Source organism: Pistacia vera, unplaced genomic scaffold, assembly GCF_008641045.1.
Source record: "Pistacia vera cultivar Batoury unplaced genomic scaffold, PisVer_v2 Contig41, whole genome shotgun sequence".
Taxonomy (NCBI): domain Eukaryota; kingdom Viridiplantae; phylum Streptophyta; class Magnoliopsida; order Sapindales; family Anacardiaceae; genus Pistacia; species Pistacia vera.
In genome coordinates, this window is record NW_022196235.1 from 228,834 (window position 1) to 243,930 (window position 15,097).

The following is a 15,097-nucleotide window of genomic DNA, read 5'->3' on the forward strand; positions in this document are numbered from 1 at the left end:
TTGTAGGGGGGAAAGTATGACCAGACTAGGCAAGAGGTGGCAGTTGACCAGTGATCAACAATGGTGATTGATGCTAGCTATAATTAATATTTATCATAATACATTTAAATATTTATTAAATACAAAATAGTACGAAGGAAAATTTGTATTTTGACTAATACAAAAATCATTATGAAAACTTGATAAAAAAAACAAAAATAGATTAAACATATATATTAAAAATTATGGATGGATGATCCATAATCCAATCCAATCTATCTTCAGATTATAAGAATGGATTGGATGGGGATTAGATTAGACTGGATTGGATCTATCTAATCCACAATTTTGTCATCCATACAAATAACCTCTTGAAGTGAGCTCTCTTAGGACACATTATAAGCAAATTTATTGTTGGGGTTCTTTTGTGCTAGGGGTAAAATAGTAAATATAACTGATATGAAAACAATTATAGAAAAAAATTAAAGAAGTAACAAAATAACTGATCAAATAACATTATTAGTTTTTAGTCCAAGAGCATAGCCTAAGTCTCATAATTTTTAAATATTCGTTGTTTTTTCGAAACTTTTTGAATCTGGTACAATGACAAGTAAATTTAAGACCTTCCCATGTAATACCCATATCGGTGAGCAGTGTCCTAAGGATTGGTTTTGGTGTAGGGTGCAAAGTGTAAGAATTCAAAGCCTTGGTGGGAGTAAAATGTTACAATTGAATGATGGAGGGCCAAATAAAATTTGTAGATTAGTATAAAATTGGGTTGTCACCCAAAATGGAGAAGATCGATAAGGAGATAAGGAAAATAGAGAAAGGAGAAAAGAGAAGAAGACGAAGAAGAAGAAGAAGAAAGAAGAAGAAGAAGAAGAAGAGAAGAAGAAGAAGAAGAAGAAGAAGAGGAGAAGAAAAGAAAAAAGAGAGAGAGTGATTTTGAGCCAAGGAAGTGTGAATCAGCTTGGATTCATCCCAAACTCTAGCTTTCTCCCATTCCTTGTTATTGTTGGGGAAAAACCTTAATTTTGGTGTGTTGAATGTGGGTGTATTGTGTATGTGTGTAATGGAGTTAAATTTAGTGTGAGAGGATGGATTGGGGAGTGAGGAAAATGGGCTAGAGTAGAGATGTTGAAGATGGGTTTTGAGGTTAGGGTTATTTAGTTTTAATTAATAAAATTGAGTTGATGTTGTTGTAAAGTGTTGTGCATGTGTGAAGGTTGATTTGGGGTATAGTTTGAGAGAAATTGTTGAAACGACATTCCCTTCTGGAAGTCACTGTAAGAAGGGCAAAATTTCTCTTTACCAAGTATAATTCGCCTGAATGTGGACCACTTTCGCGTCTACGTCCAGAGCCCCAAAGTCTGTTTCGTTTGGTATTCTCCTCTCTCAGTCGTGGAATCTCTAGTAGAGTCCATATCAATTCTGTTTAGTCATGTGTAAGGTAAGCAGAAACGTATGAGAAAAGAAACAAGAGTTAGCCTTTTTTTTTTTTTTTTTGAAAATCATAAAAGTTAGGAAATCAACTAATACTAAAAGTCCTCGACAAGAACAAATTGTTTTACCCGGCTTTGCAACTGAAGTGCAATAGCGCTAGATCCGCGGGTCGGGAAGCACGAACTCCTCGAAGGCTGCAACAAGTTGGCATTCAGCAACGTATACACCCGACTGCAGGTGCTTCGACAGTTGCCCGTGGAATTCAGCACATGAGGGTCGATCCTAGAGGAAGAAGACCTCGTCGACTCGTTGCTTGCCCACTCTCATTTGGGCAACTACGACCTCCCTTTCTCTTGCGCGAGCCTCGAGGACCGCCGAAGTGCCAGGGACACTCCTCGAGGGCACCCCCAAGTGGAAAGCCTGGTAAGGCTGCAATCCCTCGGGCAACATCCCGAAGCCCTCTGGCTTGGACTCTGACTCTTCCTTGGTAAGTAGACTGTTTCCTCCTTGGCCTTCTGGCCCATGGTTTTCTGCTTGCAACGTGAGTAGCCACGGGCCGAAAAGCCTCTCCACGTCGCTCCATGGATGTTCGCCTTTCGCCACCAATCGTACCCCTCTATGGGGATATTGCCAGGGGTCACTCGACTGGCTCAGTCAGGTCGACCGGGGAAAATGAACCCCTTAGTTCTCTTCGATGGCTTTGGAACCCTAGATGGCATAGTCACTGCGCGCATGGAAGCTGTTAGCGAAAGGTCACCTCTGCAAAAAAAAAAAAAAAAAAAATTTTTTAGATATAACACATAGCATCACCTTCTCGAGGATCAACAAAGGGGTGGTTTATTAACCTAGCGGCAATAAAATAATTTTGAAAAGAATTAGGGGTAGTAAGTGAAATTTAGACATTCCAAAAGAAGTTGAGAAAAATGAAAGATCCCATCCGCATCCGCATCCGCGTAATCAAAGTCACCGTCCAACAGCACCTACCCCCACCACCCCCAGCCCACATCATCCATTATTAAAGCAGTACTGCACCTGCCGTGTTCACACTACACACGTTTTTTTTCACTTATCCATTGAACTCAACTATGTTTGATCTTTGAACTTTTATATCATTTTCCTTGACATTTATGCCAAACCAAACTTCATCGACCGCTTTTTATTATTATTATCAAACTTTTCCCTCCCCCATTTCCGTATTCCAAATCTTTGTGTTCACACTTTGTTCACACCGTTAAAACCCAATTTCATAGACTTTCTTGGTTTTTCTTTACCCCTTTTTCATTCCTTATATCAAACTCTCCCTTCTCTCAATCCAACAAACAAACCCATCATTTCTCTTCTTTTCTATTTGTATGTACAGTTCATCTTTTGCTTCAATCTTCAACTTTTCTTCGAATTATGAATGACACCACCACAGCAACCACTCATAGTATCAGGAAACGGAGGCGAAAAGATGAGAAAGATCATCGCGTTAAAAGCGATGAGTTTGAACATGATAAGAAATCATTTCGCGAAGATGATGATGGAGAAGAAGGAGGGAAGAAGAAAGACTTAAAGGGTATTATTACTTCATTGATATTGTTGGAAGAACACGAGAAGGGCATTGAAGAAGAGCAGAACAAAGCCTCTGCTGAAGCTAAATCACTCTTCGACACAAATCACAAGAAGAAGACCAAAACCATGTTGGAGTATTACTCCGATCTTCAAGATTACTATTCAGAAGAAACTGAACATATAAATAGAAAGAAGACACGCGTTCTCGCCTCTTCCGTTGCCACCATCGCTGCCGTTGCTGAATCAGATAATCTACAAAAGTCTGTCAAGCAAGGAAGCGGTGGGCCGGGCACGGCCCAGCACAGGCGTTTGTGGGTCAAAGACCGGTCAAAGGCTTGGTGGGATGAGTGCAATAGTCCTGATTACCCAGAAGAGGAGTTCAAGAAATGGTTCAGAATGAGAAGGCAAACTTTTGATATGATATGCGAAGAGCTGAATTCTGTTATTGCCAAGGAAGATACAACTTTGCGGAATGCAATTCCTGTGAGGCAAAGGGTTGCCGTTTGTATCTGGCGACTTGCCACTGGTGAGCCACTTAGACTCGTGTCAAAAAGGTTTGGTTTAGGCATTTCAACTTGTCATAAATTGGTTCTTGAAGTTTGTACAGCTATTAGGAGTGTGTTAATGCCAAAGTATTTACAATGGCCGGATGAAGAGGGTTTGAGGAAGATTAAAGAAGAGTATGAAGTCATGTCCGGGATACCAAATGCGGTTGGTTCTATGTATACCACACATATTCCTATTATAGCGCCTAAGATTAGTGTTGCAGCTTATTTCAACAAGAGGCATACTGAGAGGAATCAGAAGACTTCGTATTCGATTACGGTACAAGGTGTTGTGGATCCGAAAGGGGTTTTTACTGATGTATGCATTGGTTGGCCTGGTTCGATGCCTGATGATCAGGTGTTGGAGAAGTCTGCCTTGTATCAAAGAGCAAGCGGGGGTCTTTTGAAGGGAGTGTGGATTGTTGGAGGTTCAGGGTATCCCTTACTGGATTGGGTGTTGGTACCTTATACACAGCAGAATTTGACATGGACCCAACATGCCTTCAATGAGAAAATCGGGGAGATTCAAAGGGTTGCTAAGGATGCATTTGCGAGGTTGAAAGGAAGGTGGAGCTGTTTGCAGAAAAGAACAGAGATTAAATTGCAGGACCTGCCAGTGGTTCTTGGGGCATGTTGTGTGCTGCATAATATATGTGAGATGAGCAATGAGGAGATGGATCGAAGCTTGAAATTTGACCTTGTTGACGATGAGATGATCCCCGATGTTCCTCTGAGGTCAGCCAGCTCAATGAAGGCTAGAGATGCCATTGCTCATAATCTTTTGCACCATGGCCTTGCAGGCAATGCATATTTATAGTTGAATGGAGTTGTGTTTGTTCATTTGATGAGAATATGATTCTTTTGTTAATGAATTATCATAGTTGTGTATTCATCCTAATTTGATGAAGGGGCTATCTAAACATTACATATATATATTTGCCCCTCCTTCAAATTGATGAACATTGCTAGTCTTACATAGCTTTTAAGTTTATACCCAAAGATGACAAACAATGTAGCCTAGGTTCTATACTCCAACAAGAAATAAAAAGATGAATGAAATTTAACATTATGAGATCTTCTTTTGCTATGGTTTATAAGTGTTAATGTCAAATGTTGAAATGTTATGTATTATCATTCTGTGATTATTTAGCTGCATATATGACAATGATCCCAGAAACACAAACTAATGTTCTTGTATATCTGTTTGAAGGAAAGTTTTTATGTGTTGCAGAAATAATAACATTTTGCTTTATACCTGATGGATTATATCCACTTAGCTAAAAGAAGAGTGATTCAGAAGGTGATTTAAAATAATTTTTCATTTTGTATCATGTTGAGGTATAGTGCTGTTTTGGAATTGCTTGTTTGATTATTCTTGCACTTATATTATTCTGTTATTTGACTCATCAACACTCAAATTGGCATGAATCTTGCTGTTATAAAATGGGAGATAGAGGAGAATGGGCAAATCATTTTCAATTGATGTCAAATTCCCAAACCTAAGAGTTGGATTATTATATGGTTTAAGTTCCTTCTCACTGTTTGAATATTAAAACAAGCACACTTAATGAACATGTAACAATGAATATTTTAATTTTCGATAGGTTTCTCATAACTGAAAAAATGATGCAATATGTTTGATTAAGCAGTACATGAAATGGGCAATCAATCATCAAGAGTCAGTTTAAATAGGGGAATCATGTCTTCTCTATTTAAACACTAATATTATAACTGCTACTTTTAACATAAAACCATATAACAAAATGTAAACAACCATCTCATCAAAGACTCTGAAAATGTCAACATACCCCTGTTTGCCGGCACTGCAAATTTGTTGTTAATTAATGATAAATGAAACTGCATGGAGGTCCACTTTCCCTTGGTTTTTGTTTGTTTATTTATGTTGTTTCAACTGTATCTACCAAGAAAACTATTAAGATATTTGGTATGAGTAAGCAATTTGTGCGATAATTAATGTAACTTAATGCTGAAAAGATGCCTATATTTCACAGAGGACAAGGATGATGAAAATGACACCTTTCCAGATGTGTAGTGTGAAATCATCAATATTCTCCTTTCTCAAACAATATGGAACTCACAGCAGCATTCACAAATCAACAACTCACAGAATTTTCCAATCTGAACATTCGTTTAACTTCTGGGAAAAATCCACACAAAATGTCATGGAAATAATATCAAGTGCTGCTACTGTAATCTACCCTCTGTTTTCATACCCAAAATTCATCCAATTTCTATTCTAATTGAAACCATGATGCAAGATCATTATATAACTCAACTGCTTTAAAGATTTCAATTTTCATACCCTAGGCTTATCTCTTCTCTCTTGATGAAGACGAGATTTTTTAATCATGTTGCATGATTCTTAACATTTCAATTTTCAACCATTTGACTGGCTTCATATCAATCATATTCTTGCAACCAAACACTATAAGATTTCAATTTTTTATGTGCCACATACAATTAGCATTCAAATGTGAATTTTAAATATTTTAAGATTATTTAAATCATTTTTATTTAACATCATTAGTAACGAATTAAGGCAAGGAGGAAAAACATGTGATAAAGTAGAGAAGGATTAAAAATTTGAAGATGGAATTAGGACGTCAAAAATAAAATGGCATTTTCAATTTATGAGGTCCATTTCATCAGTTTGGGAGAAATGGACATAAATTTACGCAACCAACCAATGCCTAAGGGTGGAGCATCAATAGGAATGTACAAGCTTATTTAATCACCCAAACGTAATTTTATATGAGAATGGCTACTCAAAACCACAGAATGGCTCAAAACTATACAATTCAAAATGAGGACGGCTGTTTCTATACCATAACAAATCCAAACCAACTAAATGGATTGTCGTCCAACCATGCACAAGTACTCACCGTGGAATCCCAATCCGCTGCTCATCACCATCAGATGGACGGAAAGGGAACTGCGCAAATTGGATCCTCAAAGTAGGGGACTCAGGTTTTTTATCATCAAACTTGTAACCTGTAGAGAAAACCCACATTTACAGACTGTCAGAGATCTATTCCCGAGTAAAATGATTAATCATTTGAACAACCTCAAGCATCAATCTTGATTAACAAAATTAGTGCCGAGAGTTCAGCATGCATATCAATTGAGTAGTTTCTTTTCCAATAAAAGAAACTATTTATCTTAAGCCTATGCAAGTAAAAGATAAATAATAAATTAGTTGACACCTGCTGCCATAATGTAACGAACATGAAATTTTGAAAGAAGTGTAAATGCAATGTGTTGTGTTATAATCAACACTGAACTATATTACATATAAAGAGTATGCTAGCGATGAATTTACTGGCATATGGAAGTATCCTTTTCCCATTGTCCCTAAATGAAAGTAAAGAGAAGTTCAAAGAATTTTCCAAAAATATTTGATAGAAACATCAAAATAATTTCTTGTATTACCCTACCATTAAGAGCTTCCATAGCAGTCACAGCACACTTTGAGTCCATGAACTCCACGAAGCACAAAACCATAGCCTTATCTCCACTCTGTAACACACTTATTTATTGAGAAAATTACAGAACTCTGAAAACATAAATCTAACAGAAATAGCACAGAATGTAATCATATGAGCATCAAGAACTAGAAAATGATGACAAGTTGATGGGCCAGAATTGATTCATTGGAATGTATACCATAATATGCATTGTAAAATCTTCACATTAGTTGAATCTAATAGTTATCAATTTTGTAAAATTCAATATTATCTTTGGATGTGGCATTAAAGACCTAACCCAGACCCCATACTCCCTGAGACAAATCCTGGACAGATCCAAAAGCTTGTAAGTAATTGAATAAGTGAGGCTAAATAGAGCAACATAGCAACAAAGAATACATATAACTACTCTAAATCGTTGGGTAAAATTTTCAGTGTATAGCTTTCAGGTCAACTTGAGTTGAGTTAATTACGATGCTATAAACAGAGGGTACAATATACCACCATCAAGATTCCGGACACTCAAAACCAGAGTCACTAATCATTCCATCCTCCACAAAAATTGCTGACGTTAGATGAACATAACATTCTCAGTCATTCTCCAGATAAACCATATGCACTGAGACTTGAAACTATATTTGACATAAATGAATAAAGGAATCTCTCAGTTTGACAATGTAAGCCCTGCCTCCAAACAAGTATAATAGGTTTACTGTACTTACATGTCTGGGCTCCTTGTGAACAACTTTGATTTCCCTATAGCCAATAAATGGACGGAAAAGATCTTTTGATTATATGTCAAGGAGACAGAACAAAGCAATTGATTAATGGATTTTCAGGAACATTTCATTACTTTTTCATTACGTCACAAGGCATATGTCATTCTGGTGCAGCAGAGCCAATGCCTGAAGATGATGGAAATTTTTCAATTCAAAACTCATATTATATGTACTGATTTTTCACATTTCTAAGAAGTATCCAAATGACCAGTCATGAAATTAAAAGAAGCACCAGGCATCTCGAGATGTCACACATCCACAGGATAATGCACACATACATACACATGTACGCACAAAAGCACACATAGGAAAAAAGGATACGAGCTACTTCTCTTCTGGTACAGTCAGTTGGGAGTCCATCAACAAACAGAATGTTTGATTCTCCTTTTATTAGCGGCGAACCATTAACATTTCTCAAAGAATTGGGCATTTCAATCCTACCAGGAATAGGTGGACCAATGCCTAGTGCAACATCCCGTCTTTGAACTATTAAACTTGGATCTTGTGGAGGAGATGAGTAGCCCTTTACACTAGCTCCTGCTGTGATTGCACACATAACAGGTTCAGGATGAACTCCAATACCTGCAGTTTCATCCAAGCCATATGGCAAAGGCCGCACTGCACTTATCTGGAAGTAAAAGCACAAAAGGGAAAAGAAATCCCCTCATTACGTACACCAATTGTAGAATAACTAAAAACTTTGTCTACAGTGAAATTTTTACTTCTCTCTGTGTAAAATCAGAAGCAACTCGCAAATCACTAGAGCCCAAAGGTTGATGAGAAACAAAAGAGGGTGCCTTAGGAGTCAAGTAGCCAGGAAAGCTAGACCTTGCAACACTGCCTGTTACAAAAAGGATTATCAATGGGAATATCTATGCTAAAACCAATTTAGAAACAGGAAAAGATGGAGAGGAAAGATAACTAGTCATACATCAAAACAGTAATATGCTGTCTACATCTTTTTCATGCAAGGTTATTCTACTATTCATCAACTTAATTATAAACAGCAGTAATCTTCCCAAGACATGGCACTAAGAGGTATAAATAGTACAAAGACAGATGTGAAGACTAGAAACCATCTATCAATAAAGCACCAACATGTGCGTAGCAAAATATCAAATAACCAAAGGACCATTGACGTGAGACTGAACCAACGTGAGTTCATTAGAGTAAGAAAAGCAATGGTTCAGGCAAAGGAACACAAGCACTCATAGGATCCATCTAAAGTCAAGAACTTCAATATGAGCAAATGTTAATTCAGTCATTCCAGTCAGAGCTACAGTCAGTTCAGCCACCCGTCCATCATATCTTTATACAACCAACCTTGAGAAACAAGGTGAAATTTTCCAAAGTAAATTGAACAAAAGAGAGATGACACTGTTGACACAGTGAACTAATCAACCAAGCAGAAGACGAAGAGAAGTACCTACATACGATTCTTCAACAGGAAGGAAACGTTTGAAAGCATTAGGATCAGGCATCCAAAAATTCAATTAAGAAACCTAAACATCAGACAGTAGCTAGAGAAAACAGTTAGACACCAATGTTTGGCTTAATAAACAGTAAAACATAACAAACAATAATGAATTCTAAAATTACAAACGCGATTTTCATCATCTAAAAACTTTAAAGATCGACTATCACATTACTAATACAAACTAGGCAATCATCTTAATAGCTGTACTACCAAATTTGTAATACATAAGAATTAAGAATTTTGTTTAGACAAAGCATAAGCATCTATCAAGTAATTAGATATTAAGACGTAATAGTCTTGGCAGCATTTAGACCTCACTTTTCACTTTATTTTCTCACATTTTCTCGGCAAACAAACAAAGAATTCGAATGTTAAGGTTTAACTGTTAGTCTACGGTGAACAAGTAGAGTTTGAGAAATTAAAGCTAGGGAAAAGAAACGAACCTCTGTCTGCGGAGGCATCGTATCGATAATAGGGATCACTCATGGCTTCTGTCAGTCTCAGCTTCTCTCTCGCCATCTCAGTTTACTTACCGGTATTTGAGGTCGCCGGATGACGGGATGCGGTAGTGGCGGTTCTTTTATGGGTAAAAAAATGAACACCCTGAGATGTTAATGACTTACGGATCCCCCAATGTTTTGGCAACTATTGTTGGTGAGAAAGTTAGGTTTAATTACCCCGACCAAACACTCAATATAATTTCTCATCACATATATAAATTGAAAAAAAATTACAAAAAGAATTTAATAAACATTTAATTCATTGAATAAAATTTCATAATTTTTTTTATAAATTTAAAAAGAGTAAACAATATGTTCCTACCCAAAGATTAGCAAAATTTCAAGTTCCCACGTTTCATTTATTCCACTTTGCTACCCTTAAATTTACAGAAAATCATTTAATGTAACGGTGAAAGAGTAAAATGGTCAATTGAATTACATTAAATCTTAAATAAAAATTTTAAAATAACCCTTTACATCTCAAATTTCTCTCACAAGCACCCATCATCACTCCCCTCCCTTGCGGCTGCCGAAAAAATCCAAACCTGGCTAGATTCCAGCGCCACCACCACTAGCTTCCCCCACTCATCCCCGACAAAACCCATCCATACCCCAGCCTCGTCCACCTCGATTTTGGTCGGATATGGGCCTTTTCTCTGCGATTTTCCCTTCCCTCGCGGTTGCCGGAAAAATCAAGATCTAGCCAGATTTCGGCGTCGTTTGACATCATCGCTACCACCACTAGCTTCCCCCACTCATCCTCGACAAAACCCATCCATCCCCCAGCCTCATCTGCCTCCATTTTGGCTGGATCTAGGCATTTTCTCCACGATTTTCCCTTCCCTAGCGGTTGCTGGAAAAATCAAGATCTAGCCAGATTTCGGCATTGTTTGACATCACCGCCACCACCACTAGCTTCCCCCACTCATCCCCAACAAAACCCATCCAACCCCCAGACTCGTCCGCCACCATTTTGGCAGAATCTAAGACTTTTATTCGCGATTTTCCCCTCTCTCGTAGTTGCCAAAAAAGTCTAGATCTAGCTAGATTCTGGCACCGTTTGACATCACCATCACCACCATTAGCTTCCCCCACTGATCCCTGACAAAATCCATCCTTCCCCCAGCCTCGTTCGCCTCCAGTTTGGCCGGAACTGAGCCTTTTCTCCCGATTTTCCCCTCCCTAGTAGTTGCCGAAAAAATCCAAATCTATTTGGGTTAAAAAGTAATTTATAGGTAAGGGCAGCTTGGTAATAACATTCTCCATATTGGGTCAGAACCCAAAAATCATTAATAGTGTTAACTTAATGGTGGGTATCTAGAATAAATGAAACCAGGGGTGGGAACTTGGATTTTTGCTAATCTTTGGGTGGGAACATTTTACTCATTTAAAAAAATTGAAACGACAATGGTGTTGGGCACCACTAGCGGTGGTCAACTACTGGTAAATAGAAAGTCAACTATTGTTAAGCGGTGGTCAGGTCAAAATTTGTCCCATTAGTGTCAAATTTTCTCCCATTAAGACTGGAATAAGCTGATCTATAGGAATCCAGTTGAATCATCGGATTCCGACTCCAATATTGGTCGCAAAAGGTGGTGACGCAAAATGTGGTGGACTATTTCACCACCTTTTGCGGCCAAAATAAGCGTCAGAATATGGTAATTCAACCAGATTCCTGTAGGTCGGGAAAGTATGACCCAGACTAGGCAAGAGGTGGCAGTTGACCAGCGGTCAACAATGGTTGATTAGTGTTGGCTAATGATTAATATTTATCCTAATGAATTTTTAAATATTTTATTAAAATACAAATTAGAATGAAGGAAAATTTGTATTTTGACTAAATACAAAAATAATTATGAAAATTTGATTTAAAATACAAAAATTGGATTAAACTTATATATTAAAATTTATGGATGGATGATCCATAGTCCACAAAAATTCAATCCAATCCAATCTATCTTTAGATTATAAGAACAGATTGGATTGGATATAAACTCAGTGGATTAGATTGGACCTATCTAATCCACCATTTTTGTCATCCCAAACAAATAACCTCTTGAAGTGAGCTCTCTTTAGGACACATTTATAAGACAACTTTTATTGTTGGGGTTCTGTAAAACCCCTCCCTAGCCGGGTATTTCCTAAGTATCCATTGGCCATTGAGAACCTAGAAAAGACAGCCTAGGAAATGATTTTGGTTTAAAACCTATACTTTTGTCTGTTTTGTCTTTGTTTTTTTTTGTTTTTTTTTTTTTTTAAAAGCATGATATTAAACATCCTATATCCATAAAATGATTCAAGAAATTTAGCTTCCTACGGAGTTATTATCATAAGTATATAATATCATTTAACCCGTTTCATTCATTTGACAAGGAAATGGTCATACTAGGTTTATTGAAACATATTTACTTCAACATCCATAAACCAAAAACCATTTGATGTTATTTTACAACAAAAATTCAAAACATAGCAAAAGCATTCCTTCATGCGCATGTCATTCCCCAGTAGCCTCTCCTAGCTTCAAGCTTCAATTCTTACCTGCAAAACATTTTAAAAAAATTCGTGGGGTGAGCACTAATCGCTCAGTAAGGGAATATGGCCTTTCATAAACTATTAAGGTTTATTATACAAGCATGTTACTCAGGACCTTACCTTTACCTACCTACAAGACATGACCTTCATTCATTGACATTATCAAGTTCATAAAACATGTCATACGCAATATTCATAAACATGCCATGCCTATTTCTTTTGTTTTTGTACTTGATGTTTTCATTAGTCTTTATTATCTGATCGGATTCATTTAAACCATTACCTTGTTCTTGGTCGTCACCTTAAAGGACTCATGGTTTCCACAAAGATTCAATTCCTCTGATTTTGGTTTATACCTCAAGAGACTCATGGAATTCATTTTTTAACATTTCATAAATGTTTTCATAAGTTAACTAAATAAGCTATATGCATTACCATTATGAATGCAAACATATGGGATAACATCTCTCATGCTCAATCATACTATTCATTCATTTAACATGTACCCTTAGCCAATTGCACAATTCATCAATCAATTTAGCAAAACTCTATGACATGAATATTTTCCTATTAAATTCATTAACTTAATTCATTTGATTTCTCATACAACACAAGGAATTTCAACATTAAGATTATTCAGTGGTTTATTAGAAATTATAAAAAAGATGGGAATTTTATTTAAGGAGGTGGATGCCATACAGTTCATCACTATTCAAGCAATTTTTTCCTCATCTTCGAATTCGAATTAATTTTTGGCTAAAACATAAACGTTTAATCTATTTCTAAAATTTTTAATACTTCAAGAATCATCTCAATTAGACTTTTATAACTTCAGTTATGACTGATTCAGTGAAGCATGTACAGTATAAGTCTTGAAAAGCCAAATCCGAATTCTATTCATTTTTAACCATGTCACATTCATTTGCACATTCATAGTATTTGCTATATTATTCTAAGTATAAAAGGCCATAAGACCTCCCTTTTTACAAAACCAAAAAGTGCCAAAACATCGTCCAACTATAAATCTCTTAATTGGCATAAACATCCTCCATATGCACACATACACCAATCAACACACCCATTTAAACAATCCATAACCAAAACATAGCATCACACTCAAATTAACATAAATAGATGTAAGTTCCATCAATCCTAGGTGTTATCAATTGTAGTCATAATGGAGAATTTTTTTTCCTTACCTTAGTATTCAAAGCACAAAGACACTCCTCCTTAGCTCCAAAGGTTCATCCTTTCTACCTTACACACATAACCACTTATGAATTTCTCTTTTAACTGAAAATCAAAACAACTAGGGTTTTGAAACTCACCTTAAACCTTGAAATTGAAGTTGTTTAAGTGTGGATGGTGATCTCCTTTGAAATTCAACTTGAAATCCTATGAAAATTTTGAGAGAGAGAGCTTGAATTAAAGCCTTTAATGGAGGAAAATAAGACTTGAAGAAGAGAGTTTGGTGTTCTAAGGGTGTTGGCCGACTTAACCAAGAAAATATCTTATAAATATTTCATTTTTTTAATTCCCAAATGGGATTGGCCATCAAAAGTTAGAGATATGGGTCATTTGGTATAAATTTTGCATATAAGGGCATTTTGGTCATTTCAACTACAACATAATTATTACACTCCTTTAATGCCATTTGACTTCTCTTTTCTACTTGGTGACCAAGTAAATCCATAAGATAATTAACTAATTTACCCATAATACTCTTTTATAGATACTTGATTCCTATAAATTATTGTGAAAAGACCATTATACCTCTTGGGAACCGTTTATGTCGTTTAACCCTACTAACCTCCTTCATGACCCTTTAACCATATTTCTTATCAATATCATCAATTCCTAACACTTTACAACATTCACGTCTCATAATGCATACAAAATGACCATTTTACCTGTTTATTGATAAAAATCCTTTTAAGGGTAGAATTACATACCTTATAGCATTGGAATGCTGACGCGGGGGTTTACAGGTTCTTTTGTGCTAGGGGTAAAATAGTAAATATAATTTATATGAAAACAATTATAGAAAAATTACAAAAGTAACAAAATAACTGGTCAAATAACATTATTAGTTTTTAGTCCAAGAGCACAGCCTAAGTCTCATAATTTTTAAATATTCGTTGTTTTTTCGAAACTCTTTGAATCTAAGTACAATGACAAGTAAATTTAAGACCTTCCCTGTAATACCTCATATTAGTGAATAGTGTCCCTAAGGAATTGGTTTTGGTGTAGGGTGCAAAGTGTAAGAATTCAAAGCCATGGTGGGAGTAAAATGTCACAATTGAAACGATGGAGGGCCAAATGAAATTTGATAGAATTAGTATAAAAGTGGGTTGTTCACCCAAAATGGAGAAGAATCGAGAAGGAAAGAAGGAAAAGAGAGAAAGGAGAAAAGAGAAGAAGAAGAAGAAGAGAAGAGAAAGAGAAAGAAGAAAAGAAATAAGAGAGAGAAAGTGATTTTGAGCCAAGGTAAGCGTGAATCATGCTTGTATTCATCCTAAACTCTAGCTTTCTTCCAATTTCCTTGTTTATTGTTGGGGAAAAACCTTAATTTTGGTACGTTGAATGTGGGTGTATTGTTTATGTTTGTTAATGGAGTTAATTTAGTGTGAGAGGATGGATTGGGGAGTGAGGAAAATGGGTTAGAGTAGAGATGTTGAAGATGGGTTTTGAGTTTAGGGTTATTTAAGTTTTAATTAATAAAATTGAGTTGATGTTGTTGTAAATGTGTTGTGGTGTGTGTGAAAGGTTGATTTGGGGTATAGTTTTGAGAAATTGTTGGTGG

At 36.4% G+C, this 15,097-nt stretch overlaps 1 protein-coding gene and 1 long non-coding RNA gene across 3 annotated transcripts; one reads left to right on the forward strand and one right to left on the reverse strand.

Annotated features, from left to right (window-relative positions):
- Nucleotides 1–2,688: 2,688 nt before the first annotated feature.
- Nucleotides 2,689–4,347, forward strand: LOC116142480 (protein ALP1-like). Its single transcript, XM_031427907.1, has one exon. It carries the CDS (start codon nt 2,821–2,823, stop codon nt 4,336–4,338), a length of 1,518 nt encoding a protein of 505 aa, XP_031283767.1. The 5' UTR covers nt 2,689–2,820; the 3' UTR covers nt 4,339–4,347.
- An 869-nt stretch (nt 4,348–5,216) lies between these two features.
- LOC116142485 lies at nt 5,217–7,705 on the reverse strand. 2 transcript variants are annotated; one of them, XR_004129995.1, is made up of 3 exons: nt 6,977–7,705; nt 6,425–6,533; nt 5,217–5,451 (listed from the first exon to the last, which is right to left on the reverse strand). It is a non-coding gene; the product is annotated as an uncharacterized LOC116142485 (long non-coding RNA). The 2 variants fall into 2 exon arrangements; XR_004129994.1 differs by lacking the exon at nt 5,217–5,451 and having other exon boundaries at nt 6,100–6,533.
- Between the last annotated feature and the right edge of the window lie 7,392 nt (nt 7,706–15,097).

Bases quoted from the DNA above. Each gene is read 5' to 3' on its own strand.
- LOC116142480 (XM_031427907.1), top strand. From the start codon at position 2,821: ATGAATGACACCACCACAGCAACCACTCATAGTATCAGGAAACGGAGG.